Below are 17,672 nucleotides of genomic sequence, written 5' to 3' on the forward strand. Positions count from 1 at the left end.
CATGCACGATTAGTCGGGAAAACTTATAACGTGGAAAGTCGAGGTTTTCGGTACAAAAGTTTTCAAGTATCGCAAAACGCGGACACCAAGTCCCGGTTGTGACTCCAGAAACCCCCCCTGTAAAACTACAATAAAAAAAAAGTGCTCAAAAGACATGGATAGGATATTCCAACAAGTATTGGTAATACTACCATGAAAAACAAAACATTGGGGAAAGGTGGCTCACCGTACATTTAAATAAATTTCCCACCAACGTCTGTGATTACCAGCCAACACCCCGGACGCTTGGCATCGTGGAGTCAAAATGCTGCGTTTTTTTGTTCGGAGAATTGCAACGCCGCCAATCGGTGCCCGGTAGCATCCGGAGAGCCACCTCCGAATGGCCGCTGAGTTCGGGTCCAACCGAGACATGTACTTCAATTACCGGATCATTACTGGTGGCCATATTATTGTGTCATTTCCTCTTCGTATACGTTTTTTTCCCCCTTTCTTTGCTCTTCTTTGGCCATTCTTCTTATACGCAGTCGAACCATGGGTTCCAGCTTTCTGGTTTCGTTCGGCAAACAATATCTAAATCTAGATTGGGTCTAGAACTAAAACAAAAAAAGACAACTGAAATTAAACCAAGCTCAAAGACCGAAAGGCTTGAGAGGTTTGCAGCCTATAATGGACGTTATATTGGCTCTACAGCCGCGCGACTAGAAATCCTGTCTCCCCAAATTAGACATCCCCAGACTACCGGATTCCCCTTGAATTTGGTACTGCGCATTTGACCAGGGTTATGCCATGGTTCCTAGATCCACGTTCTGGGGATGCGATGCGGCTGCTACTGTGATGATCCTTTTGCCGTGTCTCCCGGACCGACCTTCCCCTTTTTCCTCTTATCATGCTACTTTGAGGTTTGGTTGATAACATGCTGATTCTCACATGCCCAAAGGGGCAAGCCTAAGTATCCACCCGGTTAGCCGAATAACTGGGCAGTGGCATTTAGGGAGAGAAGAAGGATATATGGATCTCAGAGGTGAAGGATTTACCAGAGAAAAAATATATAAAACCCTCCTCCCCCTCTGCCCACATCACGATTACTCTGCTCATCTGCTCCCCAGGTCTTCGAATCCAGAGATCCCAAGTGTGCTGTCTCAAACCAGACAACCTCAACGCCACACCAGTTGCACAAGAGTTAAAAATATCTCAGAGAAAAGACTCTCAAGATGCAGATCCTCACATGGGCCCTCGCCGCCCTCGCGGCCATCCCCGCCGTGACTGCGGCCCCCTTCGAGACGGTCGAGGCCTCGTCCATGGATGAGTTGGTTGAGCGCTCCCCCAACGTGACTCTCGTGGCCCGCGGCACTCCGTCGTCGACCGGCACACACAACGGCTTCTACTACTCCCACTGGACCGACAATGCCAACGCAGACGTCACCTACTCCATGGGAAGTGGCGGTCAGTTCTCGTACACCTGGCGCAACAGCGGCAACTTTGTCGGTGGAAAGGGTTGGAACCCGGGAACTTCTGGGTAAGTTTTCTTTTCGTTTTTCGTGTCCGCATTTGGTATATCTCTTTCCAAAAGAAAAAAAAACAGAGAAAAAAAAAAGAACTAGTTCCAAAGACTAACAAACAACAACCCAACAGCCGCGTCATCAACTACTCTGGCAGCTACAGCCCCCAGGGCAACTCATACCTCGCCGTGTATGGCTGGACCCGCAACCCGCTGATCGAGTACTACGTGGTCGAGAACTTTGGCACCTACAACCCGTCGTCGGGCGCCACCAACCGCGGGTCCTTCACGTCGGACGGCAGCACCTACGACATCCTGGTCAGCACCCGGTACAACCAGCCGTCGATCGACGGCACCCAGACCTTTCAGCAGTTCTGGTCGGTTCGCCGCAACAAGCGCGCGAGCGGGACCGTCACCTTTGCCAACCACGTCAACGCCTGGCGCAACGCCGGCCTCAACCTCGGCAACCAGTGGAACTATCAGATCCTGGCCGTCGAGGGATACCAGAGCAGCGGTTCGGCCAGCATGACTGTTCGCTAAAAGCTGGGTCGTGTCTTTTTTCCCCCTCTGCTACTTGTCTACAGTAGGAGAGGTGTTGGGTTTGAGAGGTGGCTTGGATGCGGCATAGAGGACGCCAAGCTGGTGAAAGTTGTGGTTTGTTTGTGGTTGGTCATGCACATTCACTTCTTTTGTACAAAGTTATTCCATTGACCATATTCAATGTCGTAAAAAAGACATACATGACAACATCTTGAAATGCCCAGACTGCCACTAAAGAGTATAACATCGTACCCCTGAATCAAGATTCTCGCCGTCCATCCATCAGTTGAAGGTAGGATAGCCTACCGAATCCAAACCACAACAAAGTCACCACCATCCCACAAACCTACACCATCTTCTGGGAGGCAATTCGGCACGCAATCAAGCCACCATCGCCCTCTTCCTTGCACCGACCGACCAAAACAACAGCCACTCAACGCACAAAGTCCCAGCAGGGCCAGCATACACGGCTGGCTCTACCCTCGATTGTAAGAAGATCACTGTGCAAGCCGCCATGTTCGGTGTTCTCCAAGTGAGTGACTCAGCTTCGAGGAGGTTATGGCTCTGGAAGAGATGAGCTGCATGGTACCATCGAGGAGCTGGTCCCGGTCCGCCTGGGTTGAGATTGAGAGTCAATGGTAGGAAAAAAGCTTGCCATGGAAGGTAGTAAACGTACTATGGGTAAGGTGTTTTTCTCTACTGCTATGCCTGATTGATGTTTATCACTAACTTTTGAGTAGCTTTGAGAGGGTTGATGAGACTTCATAATGTCCGAGTTTTATTTTATTGACTTGGACAACTTCCTAAGAAAGACCCTTAAGGCAGTTGCAAAAGCCTTAGAAAAAAAGTCCAATAGAGCCTTAGTGGATTTTTAAAAGAATAGTTAAGAAAGGCAGTCATCTCGTCGTGCCCATTCTGCCCCCAGAAAGTGTGACAAATTGCAGGAAATGAATATACTGCCTTGGCCGGTACAACACGTTGTGATACATTTATAAGTTGCTCTAGTATGCACTCGGGACGGACTGATCACAGCATGTACTTTCTCACTGGCAAAGATGTCAAAAGGCTTTACACTCACAATACTCAAACTTATGGATGCATGTTTACAAACGTTCTCCGATTGTCTCATGATGACGGGGAGCAGAACAATATGTATCTAATGCCCTTGGGTTTTCCACAACGGTTCAAAACTCCAAAGTCTTATTCAGACAAAAGTGCAAAAAGAAATATGGCAATATACACCATGTAGAAACATTATTACCAAAGTAGAACCAAATCCAACTTACCAGGCATCTAACAAATAAGCGCGTACTTTCCTAGCGAACTTAGTTTTCTTGGTCATAGCCTACAGTAACTAAGGTGACTGTCTTCCACACTACTTACGTTGGTAACGTACCTATCTCGCGTACCTATATACTCTATCGACCAACCAATATAATATGTCTTGAAAAGAAAAGAGACCTACCTTATATAACCCCCTATATCTATCCCTAACCCTGTGCGCCTCCATCTGAACGAACATAAACGGTACCTAGAACCACATCGAACTGGTTGGTACTTGGTGGCAACCCCCCCTGCAGCCAAGACGGCTCCGCCAAGGCATCTAGCTAGCACTGCCGCCTGCAGAAACAGGGGTGAAGCCGGCTACAAACACGCAGCTGTCGACCATAAACTGGATACAAAAAGCTTCCACCCTCTTCCATCGACATGATAAAAACTCTAGCCACCTCAAAGTAAACAACAAACACGACAGTTATTTCTGCAATTGATTCACACCTTGCAGCTTTTATTCTCAAGAGAAGAGAGCCAGATTCACTCACCAGACCACCTCCAAAACAAACTCGTGAGCCACACCCGAAAAAAAAAGAGTTCAAATCTGGGGTATACGAACTAACACTGACGTCACCCACCTCACCGCTCCCCTTTTGAAGCAATACATACAAAAAAAAAAGAAAAGAATGGCCTGCTCCGCATCCCTCGCCGGCCCCGTCGACGCCAACGGGCCCGGCAGCGCCGCGTCTTCTACTGCCTCGTCCATCATCAAGCCGGGCGGCGGCTCCGGACAGACCAAATGCCTCGAGTGCGACGGCGTCTCGTGCTGCTGCATCCCGATTCCCTGCGTCGTTATGTGATGGATGTTTTTTGTTTTGTTTTTTTTGGCTGGAGGTTGGATGTGAAAAGTGACGGATTGGAGCTTCTCCTCAATTTGGTCTTTTCATTTCTTCTGCGACTCACTCTCATTTCATGCCAGATGTGGGTAGACTTCTGCGTCCCTTTTCTTTTAGAGGACAAAGAATGTATCTGCTCAATAGCCAGATGGCCCAGAGCTTTTCTGTTACCGCAAGAAGACTATGCATCGCATTGATATCACAACCTTTATCCCATAGAAGCACCCAAATAAACGCCTAATGATATGCTCAAACCCAACGCCATTCATTGCAAGAGAGTGAGAAAAAGAAAAAAAAAAAGTCAATGAATGCACTTCTCCGTTGCCAGTTTTCTCTTCCCAAAAGCCTCCATCTCGCCAAACAAAATCACCATATTCTCTTGGCTACCATCTCGTACCGGCTGATTCTTCCTAGATCCTTCTCGCTCTTCTCTCTCTTGCCAGCGTTTCTCTTCTCTGTTGCTTGCGCCTTCTTCAAGCCTTCGGGGTCGTCGTCGTAGAGCCACGCCCGCCGATCCTCTCCCACCTCCACATGGCCGAACCCGCCGACACGCTTGCTGCCCGGTTGATCAAACTGCTCTGGCTCCTGCTTTCCCGTCGAGACGGCGTGCTCGCGTCGCCTCATGGCTGCGTAACGCCCGCGCGAGTACCGCAGCAACGTCATGCCCAGCACCAACTTGAGCACCAACAACACAAGGAAAGCGAGGAAGAAGACGGTCAGCATCGTGACGAGCGCGATCGCGTCGTCCGTCGTCCAACTCATGAAGATCCGATACGGGAAGTCGGTCATGTTGCTGTTCGTTGTCATCGTCGGTGGCTGCTCCGTCGTGTTGGCAGCAACATACGGCATCCCGTGCACCGCCCTACCGAGTGCATTCCTGATGATCCCGTCGAGCCGCTCTAGTGACGCTGCCACCGCCTGGCTGCTCGGTGTTGCGGCGGACGAGCTCGACTCGACAGTCAAGCTGGTCTGCGTCGAGGGCGGAAGAGGTGCGGGAAGATGCGTGGCCAAAAACATGTGGTAGGTCTGGACCGAGGCGCGGATGAAAAGGCACGACAGAGGAAGTAGCGGAAGGCCCAGGCGACGCGTCAGGGATGGCGTGACAAAGGCGTTGGTGTAGTAGTCTTTGCAGAGTATGTCAAGCACACGCCCATGAAAGTTTGGCTTGATGTTGTTGAACTTGTTGATGTAGGCATGCTTGATCCAGTCCACGATCGTCTCGCTTCCCGTCACAATGAAAAATGGCGAGAGTACCTCGCCAGACCACAGCCAAGATGGAAGGGCCGTGAAGCTGGCTGGGAGGATTGACGCGCTGTGAAGAGGCACTTTGGGCACCGGCTCTCCGCCAGAGATGCCACCCATCCCGCCTCCAGTTCCGGCACCGGGGATGGTCAAGCCGCCAACCTCAACGATATTCCGCATCGCAATGATCATGAGCATCAGCCAAAGCTGGAAACGTTCCACAATGTCGGCACAAGTCAACTGGAAAACATTCTCCTTCTCAAATCGCTTGAACACGCTGCTCTTGATCTCGACAAACTGGTTCGAGATCAGCAGCGTTAGGAGCGCATTAGAGTACGAGTTGACGGCCACGTTTAGCGTGATGACCTGGTAAAAAAGGCAGACGGAATGGAGGAAATTGTATAGGAGCGCCAAAATAAACATGCCGAACGGCACCATCACTTTGGAACGGCCGCGATGATCTCGCGCAAGTACTTCGCTGCTGAACAAACACTCGAAAATGTCCTGTCCCAGCGCTGATAAAAGACGATCGCCCACTTCGAGGCCGTTGTATATTACATAGAGCTTGATGGCAGACTGTGCTCTGATGGAGTGATACATGCGGCTGGCATCTAGGTGCATCAGCGCGATGCATGTAAACACAATGACAAATCCTTGCAGGATGTCGGCCTTGTGGAATGAGGTAAGGCCAGAGGGTGTTGACTTGGTCCTCCGATGCCTGAAGAATCTCCGGCTCGAGTGGGCCGTGCCTTGTCCACGACCTTGGCCATTCTGCGACGACCTCGATTCGCCACGACGTCGTGCATGTATGGTACCATCCCCGATGGAAGGACCACCGATTCTGGGCGGCTCATTTATACGAATTCCAGCTTGGGCGGGTACCAGTGATGGCTGTAATCCACCTTCGTGAATAGGACTCCTAGCGCTGCTCACTGAAACCTCGCGGACCCTACTAGGGCTACGAGACTCCTCACCAGCTGAGCTTTTGCCATCGTCCACCCTTGAAGCGGACCTCCCCCTCGCCCCGCGCCTCCACCATCGCCCAATACCATACCAGACGTACCCAATCGACCAACGGGCCTCCTTAATGACCACGTAGACCCACCACTTGGCTAGCACGCCGACTGCGATGACGAAGCGGATCGGCAAAATGGTAAATGTCCATAGCCAGGCGTCAACACAAGCAAGTGCACCAAACAGAATGGTGCGCTCGAGAAATCCGGGAAGAAGGAGGAAGTTCTTGAGGCGTGCGAGTTTGACCGCACTCGACTCGTACGGAATATCAGCCGAGTATGACTGGTATATGTAAAGAGGGCTCGGCCGCTGTCCTGCCAGCTCAAGCTGCAAGAATGTTGGCACGGAAAGAGGCGGCAGGGGAAGGCTCGGCATCACCGGAGATGTCGGAACGGGAGGGTCTAATACGGCTGATTCAGTAGACAACTGCGCCTGCGGTTGCTGGTTCTGTTGCTCCTGTCCCGATGCTGATTTAGACGCATGCTGTGCACCTTCTAGGGTCGGATTCCCCAGTGGTGGGAATGCGGTAGTGCCTTGGCCTGGACGGGGTGTAGGGTGGAACGAGTTGCGACGGTTTGCGGCCGGATTCGGCGGTTGACTTGAGCTTTGCCTTCTGTTGATAGGCGGTGTAGAGACGGTCCTGGGCGGAGGTGCTGGTCGAGGGGTGCCGTTGCCCGAAGCTGAGCCAGCCCGTTGCATCGCTACCCGTGTAATCCGCTCAATAGGCATCGAGCCCTGCAGCAAACTGCGTGCCTGATCGGCCATGGAGGGGCGTCCTGCGGCAGTCTCGACGATTCCGGCCGATAGCGGGTATTCGGGAAGTTTGCGGTCGGGGATCGAAGCGATGGGGAGAGAGTCGGGTGACGAGGCCAATTCCTGCATTTTGCTGGCCGACAAACGGCGAACATTATCATGGGTGTTCTGTCGCGAATGTGCAGGGGCTTTGGCCGTAGCAGACTGGGGCTGGGATCGGGCGACGGCGGCAGAGTCTGAGGATGGTGGTTGGTCTTGGCCATGAACGGCAACATCTGTGTCGAGGATCAAGTCATGGACTCGCGCCTTGTTTGACTTGACAGTAGCCTCGCTGTCAAGACGGAGCCCCGCGGCGTCTTCGGCGTCGTCTTGGGCAGCGGCCGTTTGCGAAGGTGACGGAGAGCCGGAATCGGTGGGGGTGCCAGCGGGCGTGGGCAACTGTGCGAGCAGCGGTGAGTGAACCATCTTCCTTCCATCCGGTATCGTGGGTTGCATTTCATCGATTGCAAGACCCGGTGGTGACTGCCCGACGTTCTGCAAGGGGGGCCGCGGCTCTGGCACCTCCGCATCATCTTCAACGGCGATATCGGTCTCGGCAGCTTCCGCCTCCATGCGGGCCGTTGCTTTTGCAGCTAATGCAGCTAACGTGTCCTCCTCCATTGAATTAACAAACTGCCTGCTTCGCTAATCGCAGGAGCAGCAATTGAGTTCAGTAGTGGTGAGAATTTGAGTTCAGATCATTGTGAAAGTTGTCTTGTTTGACAATGCACGACCGTCAAGGATCGTGTTGTGACGGACCACGGGTATACCCAGAGATACAGTCGGTAGTACCTTAGGAATCCAGCAGTTTCCAAACAACATGACGTCGCGCCGACCTTACCTGAGAAACCAACCCTAACCCTTTGTTATCCTAGGGCGGGCGCTTCTCCAAAATCTTATCCCCATTTAGAATGGAATGGTTCATGAATGTTTATTTCCGAAACTACGGAGCAATTTTAGGTAAGGATCTATTCATCTCATGATAAAGCTGCAGGAACGGTTAAAGCTGTGAGTCATCTATTCTCCATGGGACGAATTTAGTGCCCGTAATTCGGTACCAAGGTACTTATTTAATCCCTTTCCCCGGTTAGATTCATGACATCTTTGGTGCCTTTAGGAGTGAGCTATTGCAGTGAGTCGATCACTGGCAAAAACTCAAAACTAACTGCAACCCCCGTATTTTACACTTATCCCAATTTGTCAGTATTCCACTCATTTCGGATTATATACATAAAAAAGTCCATCAAAGCCGAGGAAAATGAACTCTGTGCCCGAAGCCCAGCTTGCCTCAGATGTCACCATCCAAATCTGCCGGTCCGCTCTGGCCGCCGACGCCACCATCACCAATGCCATCGCAACCATGGTGAACGAATGCTACCTCGCCGCGGAGGGCGACCTCTGGCGGCCTGAGGACAGGTTGCCACGCACCGATCCGGCAGTGGTTAGCAGCCTCATCTCCGCCAGCAATCTCGTGGTCGCGTGGTCTCCGTCCGGCGCTGTGACCGGCTGTGCAAGCCTATCGCCGTACGGCGAAGAAGGGTTGATGGTCGGGATGTTGGCGACGGTGCGTCGAGGTGGCGGGCTGGGCGGGCGCATCATGGCGTTCTGCGAGGACGAGACCAGGAGGCGGTCCGGAACGTCGGGTGCAGGAAGTTGCTGTGCGGTCGAGTTTTGGCGCCCGAAGGGCCTGGTACCGCATGCCGGGAAGGAGAGGCTTTTTGGTTGGTATCGACGCCTCGGCTATGAAGTTGTCAAGACTGAGGATTTGGCTGATAGCAGATACGGAGACTTTGTGCGGCGTTTGGCAGTTGAGATTGACAGTATAGTACTGGAGAAGAGGCTTTTATAACAAGAGATGAAATTGTCAAATATTAAATGGCTCTTCTATCTAAGCAACTGCAATTTAGAAACGAGGAAAAAGGAAAGGACAAAGTTTTCGGGTGCGTGCCAGCAGTTCCATACTAAAGGGAAATTAATAGCACAAACACGAGAGTGTTCAACATGATCAGGAGATAGGATAGACCTTGATAATCCTGCCCGACCTCCGTCTTCCTGCTCAGTGATAGTAGTTTCTCAGCTTCCCGAGAGTACCGCTTGGCACACGCGCCCCACGAGCCATCAAGGTGGCCGTCAAGTTGACGTGGGATCCAGAGCCAAGGCCAGTTGAGTTTCCAGCACCTCCAGTCGGGACACCATAAAAGGTTTGTGTGACGGTGTTGTATACGGTCTCCATCACGATGGAGACAGCATCAGCATTGCAGCCCGGAATTTCAGTGGCCGTGGGGGCCAGGGTTGCAACAACGTCGCCACGGGTGTTGTAGCATGTGCGCCGATGACAGTAATGGTAGTTGCCAGGAACGGTGGGTGATGCCGTGGTTGGAGGGCTGCTCGGTGCGTCATGTGTCTCCACGGGAGTAGAGATGTCCGTTGGGACACCTAGATCACCGTTGGTTTGACTGGATGTTTGCGTGAGTGTGGAATGAACCTCCTGAGTTGCCGTGACGGTAATGACATGGTAGTTGTTGCCTGTCGGCGACTGGGTCGCAGTGACAGTGATAATGGAAGGCTGCACGATAGAGCTGTCCTTCCTCTCAGTGATGGTTATGGTCTCGGCCGGGATAGTAGTGCCGGCTGAGACATAACGAGTTACAGTGCTTACTGAACCCGATGGCGAAATCGTGACAAAAATTGTCGACGTTGGCCCCGATGGTGCATTCCGTGTCTCTGTCTCAGTTACCGTAATGACCGAGGCAGTAGGAGCATCAGATGTCGAAATGTCATCAGGAGAACATGCGCAGGTCATGGGAGGTGCGCCCCTCTGCTGTAGCTGGCCATGGCTTCGCGTGTGGATAGGGGCATGATTAGGGTAAGACTGGGCAGCAGTAGTGGAGACGGTGATGGCAACTACGCCAAGAATGTGCGTTATGAAAACCATCGTGTTGTGATAGATTAAAGAGTGAAGTTTGAGCTCGACTTTGTTAATTGCTTGATGATGGTGATGAAGGAGTGGCTGAAAGACGTGCATAGAAATTGACTTGAGAACAGCACACTGGATTTTTATAACGGCTTGGATTCACGGCTCAAACATGTTCAATCGCAATAAAGTTGCCTGTAAAAGGGAGAATGGAGAAACTCAAGGGACAAAACAGAGGAGGATTGGATATCCAATTATTGAACGACTGGTTCAATGATCTTAGATAGGGACAGCTTTACTAGAGCTGTTGCACCGCTTGCTAGACATTGAGAGGGAGGGAAAGGTGAAATGGAAGTTATGAAATACATAATAAATAGTTCCAGCGCCAAGAATCAAAGTAACAGAGAAGAGAATAGGGAGACGGATAAACGTTAGGGGTATTGATTGCATGATGATCTGGGTGCGGAGCGGACCTTCAACACCTCAATACAGCCAACCACTCTAAACAAAAGTGCACTAGGGAAAAGCGGTCGTCTGAAACAGACATATGCCAATTTGGCCCTAGTATGGCTTGCATATTGCGTCAAACAGGGTTGTTCCAGGGAGACGGAACCGAGGGAATGGTTCAATGAGTGGATTGCCGGTATGTGAGGCTCTTTCGGATCGGACCAGATTAGATCGTGCAAGATTAGAGAAAGATTTACCATCGTCGCCCCGGCGAGCTTGTTCGGTTATAGAGCGGAGCGGCGTTGCACGGGCGGACGGAATAGCGGAGAAACATTGCAGCCGGGAACCAATCAGAGAAGAGAAAAATTTCTCACACTGGGTCACGTCACAAGCAACGTGGGGCTCAAGCCGCGAATTTGTTTGCTAGGAGACAAGAAGGTGCAGCGCAAATCAACAAGGCGACGTTTGGGACAGAAACACAACGAGAACACATTGCGATCGAGCGTTTACATTCAATCGGCACCCGGCACCCGGCTACGCTGCCCCTCATCAGTCCTCATGAGGCCTCTGCTATAGTTTTCCACAACAAAGCCTGACCGAAGCGGGCCACAATCAGATCATCAGTTACTCGGCGTCCGCAACCATGGGTGTCTGCGCATCATGCCTCGGTAACAACCGCAGCGAGCAATTCGAGGAGGTTAGTGGAGGCGCACATCTAGACGAAAGACTTGGTTTGCTACGGGTAGTCGGTGGTGGTACATGCTGACTTTTACCTTGTTTGCGCATATCCAAAAGGACGACGAATCTCGACTGCTGAACGATGATATCAACAGCATGCACTATGGAAGCTTCGGACAGCAGCAATTGACTGGACAGGAGGATCCTCTCGAAACGCAAAGGGAAATTGAGGCTTTGCAGAGGGTTGTGGCCAGAACCTCTGAGTATGTTCCTCGGATCGCCCATCGTCTTAGTCTCTATTCCCTAGTCCCTAGAGAGTCGCAGGCTCTCTCACCAAACATTCCTCATACACACTCTCTAAGATTGCTGACATAACGAAACTCTATTGCTAGCAACATGGTCGACATTTTCGAAATCACTCCACAAGACACACGCGCGGCGCCGAAGCAGTATGATGTTGAAGGAGAGGAAGACCCCAAGATGGCGCGATATCAGAATCTGCTCTCAAAACTCTCTGAGGACGCAGCTCAGCAGCCGCTAAGCCTGAGCAGCACAGCAAGCACCAAAGTTGACTGGGTACCGTGGGATGAAGACAATATCGAGATGCACAATGGTGCCATTGTGCCGCCGCTCAAGATTGAGGCTGCAGAACCATTTGTTGGCACGTTTGCCGACGCCGCTGCTGTTGCTGCTGCAAGATAGCGGAGCGATCGATCGGATTTTTCTTTATTTTTTTCATCTTTTCTTTTGAGAAAAGAAACTACAACAAAAACCGAACTGGTTTTGGGCACATAGATTTGTGATGCCCATACATGCGGCGGAAAAAAAAGTATCACCCTACCCTACACGGCTTGACGGCTCATGAAGCAACGCAAGGCCACGCCACAAACGATCTCCACCTCACCCGGCCTCGCAATTCAATCCCATCAATCTTGCTGTGGAATTTGCGTTGCTAGCCGCCTACCTGGCCCCCATGAACCCGATTCGCAAGGATTGCCCTGCTTCAGCCAACAGCCCATCCCCTGCTCGAACTGACGAACCACATTCTTGGCACCTGTTCCCTGTCTGTCACCGACGACACGCGATCGCATCAGAGGCACCCAAAGTCTTGTTTTCTATGTATATCCAAGGAAGCGTCATTCAACCAGGCCTCACTTTATGCAGTTGCATCACCGCCCGGCTTGGAAATCGTTCTGCAAGATCGACATCCGAGATTCAAAGTGACTTTTGTCATTTGGCCGATACCCACACATACCCTACCCATGGCGACCAGGCATGGCTCTTGAAGTGAATTCGGCATTGAAAAAAGGGTTTGTTGCTCATCAAGTCACAGGAGATGTTTGGATGAAGGTGCACCATTGAATTTGTTATTTTCACGAAAACATTACCACCATATTTCCTTTGTGTTCTGTTTGTCACATCTACTGTAGTTCTCTTTTGTCTGTTTTTGTATATAAGATAGCTTTCACACTCGGGGATCACAATCTGACGAGGGATATTATGGCAGACTGAGAGAGGGTCTGTACCGTAATAAAGTTTTAGTCTGGGATCCATCCGCCCGAAGTTAAAGATCCTCTCTTCTGCATCAGACCGCCGAAACCGGTATTTCGACGCATCATGGTTCAGGGTTGTTGTTCACACGATCGATTCACTTACTTGGGCGGGACGACATTTTACCACGTTATGACTCCATACGTACCCCTCCATAGTTTCGTTTCGATATTGTGCGCTTTGTTCTGATTTGATTTTGTTTTGTCCCGCCGTTTTTGCATTGTCTCCTGCCAGGGTTTGTGATTCGAGCGCCAGGCTTTCGGATGGCTCCTCCCTACGAACAGGGGTCGTGAATGGTCGACCGGGTTTGACCAAGCGGGCTGCCTCCAGCAAGCATGGGGACTAGGTAGATAAATACGTGGTATGAAAAATTTTGACGGTGCTAGTGTACGCTTCTGCCCGCGCCGCCCACCTGTCACTCGACGCAACTGCGACGATCACTGGATATGAGGAGGGTCACTAGGAGTTGTGAGCCCACAGGACTGCTACATGACTAGAAAAGTTTCCCTAATTTTGTCATTTCTCACACAAGGGGCGGCGGGACGCAATCTGACCACTTGAACTGAACTGGCTAGTTTCTGGGTACCTACTGTAGGCACTTACCACGTAGGCATGTTCGAAGCGAGGGGGCCTGTGGGAGAGAGGGGCTCAAGGTAGAGAAGGATGAACAAGCCCGGGCTGCGGCTAGACGGGTCTGAATTTTCTGTTCAACGTTTTTCCTTCTTCTATTTTCTTTCTGCTGTGCCTAGGGTCGGTCAATCCTTTGCCTTTTTGGATTTTCCATCGGTGCATCTTTCTCGGGACCTCCTGGCCATGGTCAGTCCCTCAGATATGCACTAGTTCTAGAACACTGTCTGGAGTCGTATCGGCACTCGGCTATTATATCTAAGGTACCTACCTACCTGCCTACGTATGTTACCTCTCCTATCCGAAAGTCATGTTTTCGAGCTGAACCCCTCGGCCGCGCCTTCCCCCTTTGACGTTGTTCTGCCTCCCGCCTGCCGGAACCGTCTCTTCCGAGTCAACCGTTCAACGCGTCTATGTGGGTGCCCCTCTCGCTTCTACCCATTCTCCTTTTTCGCGGGGCACGCGACAGACGCAAGACCCAAGCAAACATCCTTCCACCGCGCAATTTCTTCCCCTCCTCATCAGCTCGTCGTCGCGGATCCTATCCATACAGTAAGCAATCCATACTCTTGTAGCCAATCTGCTGACGCTGATATCGGTTTCTTTCTCTTTATTTCTTTCCCCGTGCGGCTCTTTTCCCTTTGGATGGAGTGGCCTCCCTATCCTTGCTAACAGTCGATCACAGTTTCTCTCCCCGCATCATCTTCGGACTATTGTTTTGGCCACCAAGAGGTAGTAGGTAAGACAAGGTAACTAGGTAGGTACTTGCCTACCTAGGTAGGTACCTACCTAGCTTTCTTTTTTCCTCTTTTTCTTTTCTGTCTGCTTCCCCCTCATTGCACCTCAATCAGAAGAATATACATCGGTATTTATCGGAGCCATGAGAATTCTCTATACCTCTTCCACTCCTTCAACGAGGGGGTTCAAAGGCCCAACAGTGTGCGCGTCCAACCGCCGCTTTCTAGAATACGTAGGTAGGTATACAGCCAAGCATCATGCAATGCGGGTCTGATTGCTCGGCCGAGAGCTGCGCATAAGGCATGCAGTTCGTGTGCTGTGCCTGCATGCGCTGCCATGTCACCCTGGCTTCCTCATCTTCCAGTACTTGAAATGGCTCAACTACAACATTTGCTTCTTTGATTGTCGTCTTTGTCATCATCTAACGTACAACCAGTCTTGACAATAGCATATTCGTCATGTTCAGCCAGCCGTTCCTACTCGACTCGTGATACGAAGACGAACAGAGAAGCACCCGGCGTTGCGGTCCCTTGCCTCCGCTGTGCGACTTCATGGACATGGCTTCTCCATCACTGCAGCGATGATCCGATGCCGTAGATGCCATGCATAGCCAGCGCATCTTGGGCAGCAAGCGAACCAAGCGATAGCCGAACTCCGAACCCAAGGAACCGCAACTCGCAATCATGTACACGGCCCTTCTTATGAAGACATACACTAGCAGGACCTCGGCGACCCTATGTGGACCGATGTCCCGGATACGGGCACACTCGCATGGGTTTTCATCTACCTTCATATTGTTGACCATTGACTAACTCACATCAAGTATGTGCGAAGAAAGAGGACACTAACACACATATGAAAGAAGAAGAGAATGCGGCCAAGGCAAGAGGCCGAAGAGAAGAAGCGACAAGTGTACCACATTTGAAAAAAGGTTCATGAGTTACTACCCAAGGTAACGCCCCTTAAAGACTCCAAAAATCAACAAAAAAAGGACAAGAAAGAAGAGAGAGAAAAACACGCCAACGCCGCGGGATAAAAACAAAACCCCGTTTCCTTTTGCCCCTTTGTTTATTTCTCTGCCTTATCATCCTCTTGGCATCCCTCCATCGGGCACTGACACCATTATTTTGTTTGGCATCCCTTCGGATCTCTTTGTCCTAGGGAGTGATTATGCCTTTCCCTGATTTCCTGCTGCCATTCTCTTTTCCACCACTGTGTCCCACATTCCGGAGGTAAGTACCTCGCCAAAAAAAAAAAAAAGACCACGAAAAACGGAATATCTTTTCAACTTCCGAGAGGACCCCTCCACGATCAGTACGTGATTCGGACTGACGTAACCCCTCATTCTCCTTTCTGCTCTCTCCTTCTCTTCCTCTTGCTCCCCACTTTCATATTGCTCTCCATCTTTCCCTCTTTCCCAATTATCCCCCCACACACACACCAACCACTCTACGACACGCTACTCACTCTCGTAGCATGTTCCGCGTTGAGGTTGGCGATTTGTCTTGACAACTCATCCATATCGTCCTCGGTCTTCTCGATAGTTGCTGTTCGACCTCCCTCGTGGCGCCAGCGCTCGACGTCGGCTGCCATCTTGTAGTAACGGCGGGTTTTTTTATGGACGTTGTCGCAGATTCTGCACTGGTTGGGTAAATAGTCGGTGTCGTAGACGAGCTTTAGCCCGCATGTTTCCCCCGTCCGGTACTCCTTGGTGCATTGTTGCCGGAAGTTGCCCCATTTCCAATAACCGCAGCTCCATCGAATGTGGTCAAAGTAACACATCCTTTTCTTTTTTGATCGTGGTCTTTTGTTGGTAGGAAACTACCGGATTTCCTCCCTTGCTCCCTAGTCCGGCCCGTCCTTTCTTCCCCAAGGCGAAAATGTGGTTTTCGGTTTTGGTGTGCGTCTGTGTGGTCGAAACCGAGTTGTAAGTATGTGGACCAACTGGACGAATGGGCAGCTGGCAACCCGCTGCTCAGATGGAGCACAGCGGGACTGGGCGCTAAGCTTCCGCTGTCAGCACTCTGAAACTGGTCATTGACAGGATATGGCGTGTTGCTTGTTGGATTTTGTTTGCCCGTGTCATGTGCAGGCCTGGTTGACGAAACACTTTGTCCAATACTGCCCCTTTGATAATTGTTTCCCATACTTCGGGACGGCACGACGCGGCTCCATAGGTTTGGGGGCCAAGGTAATTTAAGGGCGAAGCAACAAAGTGGCACAGCAAGCCACAGATAGACGCGCAGCACACACACACACACACACACACACACACACACACACCTTTGATCTCCCACTTGCTTCTCTCAAGAGTGGCCTCCGCAGAGCCAGTAATATCAACGACGGCAGATGTTTGTCCGCTGCTTGTATATTGGAGTCGCTTTGGTCTGTTCCCGTTGCGGTACTGAATCAGGGAAAGGGTGGTGGAGTCTCGCCGATGACCAGATGGGATGGATGGATGGATGATTGATGTTGGTGGTCACCCGTTCGGAAGAAAACCGGGTGGATGGTCTGTTATGTTTTGATATTGATTTTGGAATGAAACAAGACGGACATACACGCATCCAACCTGAAAGGTGGGTGGGTTTAGTTTTTTTGTCGGTCTTTGTAGTCTTGAGTCTGTTTTCACACCTCCAAGTCAGGAGGTCGATGAAGGATGCAGGGTGGTATGCGGGAAAGTATGGGCTTGAAAAAAAGACAACAACGAAAAAAGGGGAAAAGCAAACCGAGAGGTCAAAATCGTGGTAGGTTTTCTTGTTTTCCTTTATACCCCTCGATGTTAATTCCTTTTGTCTCCTTTTTGTTATTAATATTTTATTTCCTTCTTTTTTCTTTTCCCTTTTCTTTTATTTTTATTTTATTTTTATTTTTATTCTTTTTTTTTCATTTTTCAAATACCCCAAGCACCCCCTCCTTGGAGGAACAGAAACATACACAACCACAAACCCATGCCATGCCATGTATGAATTCCGCTGCTGCTGCTACCCTCCTTTACGGCACATCATTATATTATTCCTGTGAGGGTCTTGCGGGACGGTGACTTCGCCAGGTACACAGCAGTGGTAGCCAGCAGTGGCAGCAAGCAGGTGGCCGTAGACTGGGGTTCAAGGGTGACAACCTCGGTCAGAGCCGGGGGTGCGGCCCTCTTTCTTTCGTCATTGCATTTTCTATGGGGTTTGCAGACATGGGTGGTTACCTAACCCGGCCTGCCTATTCTGGTACCTTGCCTTTCTACCTCATTCACTTAGCCTGAACCTACCTACCTACCTGAGAGCTCAAGGAAGTGAGAGGGGGCAATCATGTAAGGTGTTGAAATTTTTATGATTTGTTGTATTTTTACAGCATGCTGCAAGGTTCAGCCGAGAGAACCAGAGCGGCCAGGTACCTTCTTCTCCTTCTCGATTTCTTGCTTCTATCATCCACCGGGTTTATCCATTGCGGATCACATGCCGAGCGGGATACA

General features: G+C 50.8%; 10 protein-coding genes across 10 annotated transcripts; 5 read left to right on the forward strand and 5 right to left on the reverse strand.

Moving 5' to 3' along the window:
* Window positions 1-531: 531 nt before the first annotated feature.
* On the forward strand, window positions 532-2,038 carry PgNI_07918 (uncharacterized protein; the record flags this gene model as incomplete). Its single annotated transcript, XM_031127922.1, has 2 exons — window positions 532-1,516; window positions 1,633-2,038. The coding sequence occupies exons 1-2, from the start codon at window positions 1,212-1,214 to the stop codon at window positions 2,036-2,038; spliced, it is 711 nt and encodes a 236-aa protein (XP_030980666.1). The 5' UTR covers window positions 532-1,211.
* Window positions 2,039-3,996: 1,958 nt separating this feature from the next.
* Window positions 3,997-4,299, forward strand: PgNI_07919 (uncharacterized protein; the record flags this gene model as incomplete). The annotated part of the gene is made up of 2 exons (XM_031127923.1): window positions 3,997-4,166; window positions 4,290-4,299. 2 exons carry the CDS (start codon window positions 3,997-3,999, stop codon window positions 4,297-4,299), a joined length of 180 nt encoding a protein of 59 aa, XP_030980668.1.
* Window positions 4,300-4,572: 273 nt separating this feature from the next.
* On the reverse strand, window positions 4,573-7,875 carry PgNI_07920 (uncharacterized protein; the record flags this gene model as incomplete). The annotated part of the gene is made up of 1 exon (XM_031127924.1): window positions 4,573-7,875. One exon carries the CDS (start codon window positions 7,873-7,875, stop codon window positions 4,573-4,575), a length of 3,303 nt encoding a protein of 1,100 aa, XP_030981347.1.
* Window positions 7,876-8,512: 637 nt separating this feature from the next.
* PgNI_07921 (uncharacterized protein) lies at window positions 8,513-9,103 on the forward strand (the record flags this gene model as incomplete). The annotated part of the gene is made up of 1 exon (XM_031127925.1): window positions 8,513-9,103. One exon carries the CDS (start codon window positions 8,513-8,515, stop codon window positions 9,101-9,103), a length of 591 nt encoding a protein of 196 aa, XP_030981346.1.
* On the reverse strand, window positions 8,543-8,953 carry PgNI_07922 (uncharacterized protein; the record flags this gene model as incomplete). The annotated part of the gene is given in 2 exon segments (XM_031127926.1): window positions 8,543-8,770; window positions 8,783-8,953. 2 exon segments carry the CDS (start codon window positions 8,951-8,953, stop codon window positions 8,543-8,545), a joined length of 399 nt encoding a protein of 132 aa, XP_030981358.1.
* A 207-nt stretch (window positions 9,104-9,310) lies between the features above and the next one.
* PgNI_07923 (uncharacterized protein) lies at window positions 9,311-10,189 on the reverse strand (the record flags this gene model as incomplete). The annotated part of the gene is made up of 1 exon (XM_031127927.1): window positions 9,311-10,189. One exon carries the CDS (start codon window positions 10,187-10,189, stop codon window positions 9,311-9,313), a length of 879 nt encoding a protein of 292 aa, XP_030981348.1.
* Window positions 10,190-11,093: 904 nt separating this feature from the next.
* PgNI_07924 (uncharacterized protein) lies at window positions 11,094-12,921 on the forward strand. The gene is made up of 3 exons (XM_031127928.1): window positions 11,094-11,312; window positions 11,411-11,556; window positions 11,686-12,921. Exons 1-3 carry the CDS (start codon window positions 11,259-11,261, stop codon window positions 11,993-11,995), a joined length of 510 nt encoding a protein of 169 aa, XP_030980560.1. The 5' UTR covers window positions 11,094-11,258; the 3' UTR covers window positions 11,996-12,921.
* An 835-nt stretch (window positions 12,922-13,756) lies between these two features.
* Window positions 13,757-14,427, forward strand: PgNI_07925 (uncharacterized protein; the record flags this gene model as incomplete). The annotated part of the gene is made up of 2 exons (XM_031127929.1): window positions 13,757-14,023; window positions 14,157-14,427. 2 exons carry the CDS (start codon window positions 13,757-13,759, stop codon window positions 14,205-14,207), a joined length of 318 nt encoding a protein of 105 aa, XP_030980859.1. The 3' UTR covers window positions 14,208-14,427.
* A 203-nt stretch (window positions 14,428-14,630) lies between these two features.
* On the reverse strand, window positions 14,631-15,002 carry PgNI_07926 (uncharacterized protein; the record flags this gene model as incomplete). Its single annotated transcript, XM_031127930.1, is given in 2 exon segments — window positions 14,631-14,904; window positions 14,923-15,002. 2 exon segments carry the CDS (start codon window positions 15,000-15,002, stop codon window positions 14,631-14,633), a joined length of 354 nt encoding a protein of 117 aa, XP_030980861.1.
* A 656-nt stretch (window positions 15,003-15,658) lies between these two features.
* On the reverse strand, window positions 15,659-15,991 carry PgNI_07927 (uncharacterized protein; the record flags this gene model as incomplete). The annotated part of the gene is made up of 1 exon (XM_031127931.1): window positions 15,659-15,991. The coding sequence occupies one exon, from the start codon at window positions 15,989-15,991 to the stop codon at window positions 15,659-15,661; it is 333 nt and encodes a 110-aa protein (XP_030980860.1).
* Window positions 15,992-17,672: the final 1,681 nt, after the last annotated feature.

The sequence above is a fragment of the Pyricularia grisea genome (genome assembly GCF_004355905.1).
Source record: "Pyricularia grisea strain NI907 chromosome Unknown Pyricularia_grisea_NI907_Scaffold_4, whole genome shotgun sequence".
Taxonomy (NCBI): domain Eukaryota; kingdom Fungi; phylum Ascomycota; class Sordariomycetes; order Magnaporthales; family Pyriculariaceae; genus Pyricularia; species Pyricularia grisea.